Below are 9,904 nucleotides of genomic sequence, written 5' to 3' on the forward strand. Positions count from 1 at the left end.
TCTGGCTGTAGTTTATCTTCTGAGAAGCTGCAAAAAAAACAAGAATGTGTAAAAGTGGGACACAAGCCCTCTTAACTGTAAGACTTGTAAGATGAAAAATATCAGGATACTCTGATGGGTTGTTTTGTTGATTCCGTCTTAAAAGTTCAGTGGAGAATGGGCCACGTATGTTCACCACAGACATCTTATTAAAAAAAAACAACAGATAAAATTAATGAGAAAATGGCTGGCAGATATTCAGAATTAGAAATGCAATTGTATTTACATATTTATGAACAAATACAAGAAAAATCTAACAGTATTTACATAAATGTGTCAAATTTGAAATGAAATTAACTACATGTGTAAAATGTGAATTAAAACTTGACTGCCATGTACTGTATACTATATAATATATAAATGTTCTATATTTCTTCTGCTACATTGGCCCGAAATAATTGAAAATACAATCAGATAAAGATTCTCACATTTCAATAAAGATTTATGTAATTCAAATTATTGAAACATTCAGTTATCAACGTTAATTTCTGATAATCTGTTATTCAGTTAGTGTATGATTTTTCAGTTTTCAATAACGCATAGTTATTAATTTAGCGACTCGTTTGTCAATTATATTGTGAAACTTCTGGAGCTGGACAAAGCAGAAATAATCGATTCATTACTTTCTAAACCTAACAGCAGGGGTCGCTGTGAGCACCAACTGATTGATTTACTTCCGGGATAATCGGGATGAAGTAAAAGCGTCTGCGCCCATAGCGACGAATAAAACCAGCCTAGGTAGGTGGATAACGCTTTTGATAATATTAAATTACAGAAGGATTATAACCAACCCTGGATTTATTTATTTTTTATCTCTAAATGCATCTTCAGTAGAACAAGGCTAGTTTTATATTCACACCAAACCGGAAGAGTCTGTACACCAAGCCTGATCAGCTTAACATTTAACAGAAAACGCTAATCATACAACCCAAACTTTACCCTTTACTTGGCTCTTTTAATAGTAATCGCAGTGATTAGGAATGACAACTTCTTAAATTACATCCAAAGTTATCAATAACTTGAAACTAAATTCGCTTCCTGGGCTAAATCTCGCCAGATGCTTTACTGGCGTTAAAGCTACTAGCGTTAGCATTCAGTGATTAATTTTAAGTACAGTTTTCTTTTCATCCATGAAGCAACAAGTTGCCATCTGTTCGGTTTTCTATTGGTTTGGCCGTTTGTTTTGTATCGGTATTTCAAGAAACTAAAATCTCTCCCCAAAACAAACACAATTACATGTACCCTGGTGACCAGAAAGCATAAAAGAAATTATAAGACTTGTATTTATCTCCATTTCTCTTGTCCCTATTGCTTTATTAAAGACTCAGAGCAATTTGAATTTGGATATTTTTCTTTCTTTTTATTTATTTATTATTTTTGTTGGGCTTTAACAGACGGATTTCGATGATCGATTAAAATGCTTGATGGTTTGTATTTCCCATATGTTCTACATGACCACGCCCAGTTAGATGACTTCATGTTAAAACACTAAATACGAACATCATACTATGCTTTTATCAAACATACAGGACCAACTTTAATGGCCAGATTTGATTACAAAAGATATTCATTGATCGTTTTGAACTGTGTTACAGTAAGAGGATTTACAATGATTTTCTAAAGAACTAGGGTCCAATTCGAGACTTTCATCCAAAACAATTGCCAGGCAGACAGAGTTGCCTATGAGTCCAACCGTAGCTGTTAGCACCGCAATGCATTCACCTTAGTTACTTCATTCATAAAATGGTTTATTACTTGAGCCTTCAATAACATTGCTCAAGTAGGACACCTAGTGGTCAATAAAGGGAAGTTTAAACGAGAAGCGCTTACCCCTTCATAGACTCCCACCAATATGGATATTAGACAGTGTTATTCTGTCTAATTTCATTTTATGAACCATTTAAAAGGTGCTCCTACAGCCATGAGGTATGTTGTACAAACACAAACTTTCTCCCAGGACTAGTGAAAATACACATAACGTTACAGATTTTAGCAACGTATGTTTTGTTTTGGGGTTCATTGATTAAGAGTTTCATGGGTGTGTGGGTGAAGAACAAATAAACACCACCAAGTGTGTTCGTCCACAGAAGTGTCCAAGGCATCTAAAGTAATTAAAGACACGCTCTAATATTAGGTACTCATTTAGTTAGCTGTTCACTTTACTTGCCTGTTTTTTTTTAAGTGCTTTGCAAAAGGAAAAAATAAACTAATGCTACTGTGACCGTGCTGTTCTCTGTATGTTTCTGTTTGGTAAAGAGGGCAATGGGGCCAGATGGGGCCCCGAGTCAGTCTGTGCCCTGGCGGAAGGTGCTGTGGGAACGGCAGCCATTTCCTGACAACTACGTGGACCAGAGGTTCCTGGAGGAATTGCGGAGGAACGAGGGCATCCGGCAGTACCGCTACTGGGCCGTAGTGAAGGAAGCAGGCTTTGTGGGACAGCAGCTGTCCTGTGTGGCCATTTTTATCACCCTCTGGCTCTACATGGAGCAGGTATACATGTCGAACAGCTTTTAACTTCATACCGTTCTTGTTCCGAAGGAAATCTCTGATTGGTTGACATGTTGTTCTTTTGTTTCTCTCACAGGGTCTGCTTGCTCCTGAGACATTGTTTTGGACCAGTCTCACATGTGCCCTCCTGGGTTATGGACTGTACCAGGCATTGACCTCTCAGACTGAATCCTGCAGTGACCACCGCACACATTTGGCGGATTCACAGAGCGCCGTGCTGTTCCTTTCCTTCACCTTCGGCTTCTCGCCAGTTCTCAAAACATTAACGGAGTCTGTTAGCACGGACACCGTGTACGCCATGTCGGCTCTGATGCTGCTGGCCCACCTGGTGTCGTTTCCCTATGCCCACCCCTCTCCCCCGGGCAGCCTCTCTTTGAATGCTGCGTTGTTTGCCTCTGTGTGCTTGGCCTCGAGGTTACCTGGTGCTCTGCACACCTTCGCTATGCTCACCTGTGCACTGCTAGTGTTCGCCCTGTGGCCTTGTCTGCTACAGAGGATAAGGGCGAATGCGCCCGGCCAGTTTACCGGGGTGTGTGTGGGAGTGTGTGTCGGAGGAGTAGGGGGTCTGGGATCCCAGTCACTTGGGGGAGCTGTGCTCTTGTCCCTGGCCTTAGTGAGTGTCACGTTAATCTGTCCCCTGCTGCTGGTCAGGCTGCAAAGGCACAAGGACAACATCCACGGCCCGTGGGATGAGGCTGAGATTCATGAGGACCTCAGCCGCTTCCTCCACTGAAGAACACGGCAAACTGAGCTTGTTATGACCAAACTGGCAATTGGCTCATTTTACACCACTCCTGTTTGTACTGTATGTCTTTTCTGACAGATTTCCGTAATGGTCTGTTTGGACAGCCACAGCAAACTGCTTTCCACAGATGATTCCTAATGATAAAGCTGCTACTGTTTTCTAAGCACTGACCTCAATTCTTCTGCAAAAGCTATGAACCAGTGCGCTGGGCTGACCTGAACTACTGAACAATATGAAGCCATGCATCAAGTTTTTTAATGTTCTGAGTTTTATGGACTTCGGTTGTACATAAGAATAAGGGCTCCAATTACCTGGGTTATTTTAGTTCAGTTGGGTAAACCTCACGATGTACTGAGAATAATTTTTCTATCTGGGCTGCAGTGATACTGTGTGTAACTTATGGTGGAAGTTTTAGCTCAGTTTTAACAGTGACATGTACATGATTGTAACTTTATTCGCTTAAAATGTGGTACTTAAAAACGGTTTTGAAAATGCCACAGTTTCTTAAGAGGTGCACTGAAAAAAAAAAAAAAATCAGCCTGCCAAAAACTAGAAAACTCCATTCTTTTTTGATAAGTGAACACTCCTACTCAGTGCTTCAAGGTTGCACTAAGTACCAAAGTCCAAGTTGTGCAAGTTGTTACTGTGGGGAGAAGACTCCAAGTTGTTGTCTTAACGTACAGTGAGGTGTTCAAATCTGTTGTCAGAGGAGTCACAACGGTTGTTTAAAAATAAACTGTATTTTCTGGCAGGTGTTCATTCAGGCTCCTGTAACAAAGAACCAGACTTCATCAGGCGAGGGTCGTTTTGCTCCTTTGTCATTTCAAACAAAAAGAAGACCTTGCAACATTTTGCCAAATTTATTTAATAACAGAAACATTTATGTTTTGAGTTCTTTGTTTTAGAACATCCCGTTTTTAGGAATGTTGTGAACCTTTTAGACATCTTAAGAGTTTAGGTGTGCCCTGCCCTCGGAAGGGAATACTCAAGTTTGTTTTTACAGTTAGTAATGCTATCCACACACTACTGGTCAAAATAGGATGCTAAACAACATTAAAAATGGTATAACTCTAAATGTTATCTTTGTTTTAAAATATTATAAAAAAGAAAAAAAGCACAGTTGAACGATTTGTCTCTTTTTTATGTCAATAATCACTTTGTAACGTGAAGGGCAGAAATATTTTTTAAAACGATCAATATTGCAATTTTTTAATTTTCTTTTAGGGAAAGGTCAAGTTCTTCAGCAAATTAGTTACAATAATGTGAGCCATTATTTATATAAACAGGACTTCTGTTTTTATACCGGACTGCTCAGCTAGCCTTAGCTAGACAAAGGATATATTTGGCCTAATCAGTCCCTGATGAGCAGAAAGTCAAGCATGTTGATTTAAAAGACAGTGACGTCAGCTTTTTGCTGATTACAAACAGCTGTTTGGCTAATTGAAATATCTCGCATAAAAGTCACTTTTTATTGCCAATTTTAACCTTATTTTGATTAAGCTGATCAAACATTGTGTCGCTGACTTTTACTTTTGTTTAATGTTAAATATTTTTTTTAATAGTGGGTATAAATAAAGTACAAATCAACAAGACAAAGTGTTCTTTTTTTTCTTTTCATTTTACCTCAGTGCGGTAAGAGGCAATGTGTTACAAAATCGCTACAGCGAAATTTTTGGTGTTTTTTTTGTTTGTTTGGGTTTTTTTTAGCTTTCAGCTATGAATTACATGTTCCGCTAACTTGATAAAGAGCTTGAATGCAGCAGGCCTACCAGTAGTGCGCTGTGGTCGCTAGGTGTCATACCTTCACCTCTGTTCGGTGCGTCTTGCTTCGGGATGTGACTGGGGGCTTTGCAACTGGCAACTTGGTCGGTGCCATGGTTGAAACAGCGCTGAGGAAGAAGCTGCACTTTCAACACGGATTCACCCTGGCCGTCTTCGGCAGTGCGGCGTCCTCAGAGAACCGCAAGGATCAGAGGTCGTCATGGAAACAGCCAGTCTTAAATTAAGTGAATCATATCGGGGAGTTTTGAGATGATCGTCGTTTCGAAATTCTGGAGGAGCAAAAAGTTTTATTTCTGTAAAACAAAAAACGTTTCTAAGCCTAAAAAATGGGGGAGCATAAAGAAAACAGCCCAATAGTCCTAATTGCCTTGGAAGTCAGAGAAAAACAAAAGTCATAACGGAATTTAAGCGTTGTGGTGCTGTTGCTATGGTGAAAATGCCGGATTCTTAACAAGGATTCTAATTTCCGTCATGGTTTCAAATATCAAACCAATCAGAATGAGCAGGAAAGATTCAAAATTTAGACTGTTTTAAAAGATGAAACTCTTGGGTAATTTATCTACTCACATGGAAAGTTGAACTAGTGACACACACACACAAAAATTGACATAAACATTGTTTTAAACATTGCATGTTTTTTTTCTTTTTGTACCTCAATGTCAGTTAATTGACAGTTTTATTTTTGCCAAAAGGTCACACTCAATGTTTAACATATTTTCATTACTTAGAAATATTCTGCCAATAAGCAAACAATAAAAGTTTAAGTTTATGCTTAACATTTGAAAATGTTCTTTTTCAAGAAACACAAAATCTGAAAATAAGATTTTCAACAGAATCTGGAACTTGTAGGCTAAACAAGCCTGTGCTCCTGTATTAAATTAACATTACCTTAAAAAAGTCCACCCATCTTCAAGTAAATTAACAAGTCGCTGCAAGTTTTGCTAATGGAGCTGAAAAAAAGGACAGCAAATTACATTCTGGGTGTTTTCTTTTGTCATCCACAAGGATTTCTGAGACTGTATTCCACAGTAAGAGACGAGAAGCTGTTCTTGAGGGGATGTGCCATCTGCAGTGTAATCACAGATTAAGCAGTTGGCGAAAAAAAGGCTGCAGACTTCCTAATAGTACAAACTTTCAACCCACACAAAGGGAACTCTGGCCCTCTCCTGATGGTGACACCACTAAAGGATGCATGGATGAAAATGTCCAGTCATGTTAACAGTTTGAAAAACAAAAATAACTAACGATGATTGTGAATTTTATTTTATTTTTTTACCCCTCCTGGGGCTTTTTCAAACAACAAAACATACGGAAAATAAACTCATTTTTATTCACAAACAACAGAAGTGAGAACAATACATTCGTATTCTTTTGCATCAGAATAATTTCAAGCATATTGTTTATATAATACATAGTTGAGGCACTTGAGAAAAATCAGCAGACAGCCGCACACATTCCAGCTTTTAATGGGCAGACACATCATATACAAAACAGGCTCAGGACGGAGTGAATTTTGCAGACATCAGTTCCCAGCGGAGAAGGAGAGAAGCCCAGGAAAAGTGCTTCAGCCGGATTATACATTATGCAGGTCATGGGCGTTTCTTGGTAGTGGTCAACGAGAGCTGGAAGGGAGCTCTGCGGAACGGACCTATTTCACACCTGGGATTGCTGGGGGTTGCCTCCTGGAGGGAAGATCAGACACAATATATATCACTGTGGGGTTGGACGACGAGGAGTATGTATGAGAAAAATCATTTGAGGGAGATAGTTTGGACAGTCTTTGGCCAGAGCGGTTTCTGTGCATGCAGGGCATTGCGAAATGAACCTTTTCCAGATTATCTCGCATTTTAACCTCAATCTTGCAAAAGACCAACATGAAATAAACCTAATTGGTCGGAAAAGGGTATACGTTTTCAAAATTTTTGTTCAAATAAAATCTGAAAAGCTCGTCATCCATTTTGTACTCAGTTCCTTTTACTCTGAAGCCACTTTTAAAAAGCAAGCACAGCTACTTTCCTTCTGAAGGTTTCAAACGTTCGTTGCAGACAAAACGCAAAAAAGTTCAAAGGCTATGAATACTTTTGCGAGAATTATTTCTATTTACTCATAATTCCAGAAACACTACAATGTGAATGTTGAGAATCCTAAAGAGAGGTTAGTGTGGTTGCAAGAGGCAGTGTAAGAAAGACTGAGTGCACAAAAGCACCTAAGGAACCATTGGAGAGCACAGAGGAAATGAGGCTGAGCGAAAAAGAAGAGCCACGCCAAAAGCAGGGGAGAAACCAGCGAGAAGAAATGAAGAAAAAGCACCAGAAAACGGCATATGGAGGATCGGAAAAATAATTGTTACTGCATGAGGGGAAACTCTGAATGGCCATAAAACAAATGCATGCTTGAGGAAAAGGGGAAAATGGGGGGAGATGAATGACTGATGTAAAGATGAAAACTTGACAAAGAACTCAGCCTGTTGTTTCTGGCTCTGGTAGAAAGCTGCAAGAAGAAAAGTCCTGTCTACTGAGGCTGTTGGGAAGGGGGGGGAATATGAGAAACACATTTTCCAGCAGACCCCCACCCAGCTCAAATATCAAGTCTCTGCCCCTGTGCCTCTGCAGAGTAGCTGGTGATTATGTACTTGCGCAGAGTGCGTGCCTAAATATCCAGATCTTTCGAGGCCTTCGGGTCAACGTGATACAAAGAGTCGCGTTTTGGGGTTAGGATTTCTCTGTTTCGAAGTCACCTTGGGACACTGGTGGTGACGCGGTTGTGTTGACCGGTGAGCTGCTGGAGACCGTCTGAGGAACAGTTGGGTTCGGAGGGATTTACACGAGGAGCAGGCGGTGCGTGGCCCCGGATCACCGGCCTGCCAGCGGTCGCCGAGTTTTTGGGTTGTGTTGAGCTGGAGGGAAAAGAGAACCTCAAATAACTTTCACCCCCTCATTTTCTGTATCCATGACATCCTGCTGACATTCCAGGCTTTTGTGATGTAAAAATCAAAACTATGATAAACTTTCTCAAGCTTCTCCTCTCCCCCCCAAATAGAATTAGGTCTCTTAGGATGGGCAAAAAAAAGAAAAGAACAATCAGCATTAAGTTGGCAGTAAACGTATGCACACTCTTAGGTGAAACACCTTTTGGTTCAGTATCAGTACTCATGCTTCTGTCTTGACCTGAAGTTGTGTCCAAGTCCATCAGATTGTAGGAGCATCTCTTGTCCACAGCACTCTTTAGGTAACCCTACAAATTTCCCATTGAAATTAGCTCTTGACTTTGGCTAGACCATTTTCAAAGCTTTTACATTTTCATCGAACTAAGTCTTTTTTTTTTGCCAGTGCTGTCTCTCATTTATTAGTGGTTGTCTTCTCAGTGCTGTGGTCTACATGTGATGCAGTCAATTTTGTTATACCCTTGTCCTGACTGATACCGTTGCACAATGAGATTCCTTTAAGATTCACTTTAGCTAAAGGGTGCAAAGACGCAAATGGAATTAAATTTCTACTTGAAACGCTTACATTTATTTCTGGCTCACCGGTTTCACTCTAACTGCAATCAGAAATCAAAAGCTGCTTTAATAAAGTGTTCACTTTTAAGCAAGATTATTGCAACTTTCCCTTTTTCTTTTTCGAAGAAGGTGCTTTGTCTCTTGGATTTATGTCCCATATGTGGAAGAAAGTCTACAATCGGTTATTGAAGTTTCATTTTTTTTTTTACATCATAAAAACCTGACATTTCAGTAGCTGCAAGAGCCTCTAAACCAGGGATCCCCAAAGTCGGTCCTCGAGGGCCGGCATCCTGCATGTTTTAGTTCTCTCCCTGGTGGTAGTAACAACCTCCTCAGCAAGTCAATGTGCTCTTTAGGCTTTCAAATGAGCCATCATTTGATCCAGGTGCGTTAAACCAGGGAGAGAACTAAAACATGCAGGATGCCATCCCTCGAGGACCGACTTTGGACACCCCTGCTCTAAATGCATCAAATTTGTACCTTTGGTGCTGTATCCAGGAAGAGTCTACGGGTGGAGGAAGCGGAGTGGTGAAGGTAGAGGTGGAGATCTCGCCGATGACGGTGAGCGCCTCCTTCAGGGCAGAGTGTTTACGGAGCACTTCCTCGCGGTGTTGCTTCTGCTCCGGTGACTCATCCATCAGAGCCGAGCATTCCCCCAGAGCGTAGAGCTGAGCCAGGAGCTCGGAGCTAATGAACTCCTTCACCTGCACAAAGGGACCGGACACTGATGTGACGAGCCTTAATCGAGGAGGCAAAGCAATCTGGCTTCGAATTTTAAAATTTCATATGGTGGAAAGCACGAATGACAAACGATTTAACAGTGCAGCCTAAAGAGCTTACACTATTGATCATGAGGTGCATAATGGTCTTTGGCATCAGATCCCTCACGGTCTTATAGATGATGCTCATGTAGGAGTCAACCAGGTTGCGGATGGTCTCCACCTGCCTCTCCAGCTGAGGGTCTGTGAAGGTCTGAGCTCCGTTTTCCTGCTCCTCTGCCTGTGTGACACAGGAAACCATTCAGTATAACTGACATACTGACAACACAGGACAGCGTGAGGTAGTGCGGGGATAAAGTTACTCATAAATGTGTATGCAGCGCAACGTCGTGTCATGTAGGGAGTTGAGAAGAAACACAATTGACAGAAAAAGAACAAGAGACAAGAATGGGGGGAACAAAAAAGATGGAGGGAGAGAGGAGGGGGAGAAGAGAAAAGAAAAAAAAGTTGAACTGGTAAGGGTTGGAGAGCTGCTGATTAGAAACAGACTAGAACACACACGCTCTCTCTCTCTCGCACACACCACACACACACACACACACACACACACAC

General features: G+C 40.9%; 2 protein-coding genes across 4 annotated transcripts in view; one reads left to right on the top strand and one right to left on the bottom strand.

The window, feature by feature from the left end:
* The first annotated feature begins 555 nt into the window (after nt 1–555).
* On the top strand, nt 556–3,826 carry pigc (phosphatidylinositol glycan anchor biosynthesis, class C). Its single transcript, XM_008407364.2, has 3 exons — nt 556–777; nt 2,296–2,529; nt 2,624–3,826. Exons 2-3 carry the CDS (start codon nt 2,302–2,304, stop codon nt 3,278–3,280), a joined length of 885 nt encoding a protein of 294 aa, XP_008405586.1. The 5' UTR covers nt 556–777; nt 2,296–2,301; the 3' UTR covers nt 3,281–3,826.
* Nucleotides 3,827–6,385: 2,559 nt separating this feature from the next.
* The window catches only part of dnm3a (dynamin 3a), a 27,029-nt gene continuing 23,510 nt past the window's right edge, over nt 6,386–9,904 (bottom strand). For 2 of the 3 annotated variants that reach the window (XM_008407361.2, XM_008407360.2), the window contains 4 exons: nt 9,414–9,572; nt 9,054–9,277; nt 7,812–7,970; nt 6,386–6,756 (listed from right to left, as the gene is read on the bottom strand). In XM_008407361.2, the coding sequence (XP_008405583.1) occupies nt 6,723–6,756; nt 7,812–7,970; nt 9,054–9,277; nt 9,414–9,572 (576 nt within the window). In that variant the 3' untranslated portion in view covers nt 6,386–6,722. The remainder of the gene's footprint in view (nt 6,757–7,811; nt 7,971–9,053; nt 9,278–9,413; nt 9,573–9,904) is intronic. The other variant, XM_008407363.2, reaches the window with a different exon arrangement.

Source organism: Poecilia reticulata, linkage group LG4, assembly GCF_000633615.1.
Source record: "Poecilia reticulata strain Guanapo linkage group LG4, Guppy_female_1.0+MT, whole genome shotgun sequence".
Taxonomy (NCBI): Eukaryota; Metazoa; Chordata; class Actinopteri; order Cyprinodontiformes; family Poeciliidae; genus Poecilia; species Poecilia reticulata.

Bases quoted from the DNA above. Each gene is read 5' to 3' on its own strand.
- pigc (XM_008407364.2), top strand. From the start codon at position 2,302: ATGGGGCCAGATGGGGCCCCGAGTCAGTCTGTGCCCTGGCGGAAGGTG. The intron at 2,530-2,623 runs GTATACATGTCG...TTTCTCTCACAG, and splicing joins TCTGGCTCTACATGGAGCAG to GGTCTGCTTGCTCCTGAGAC.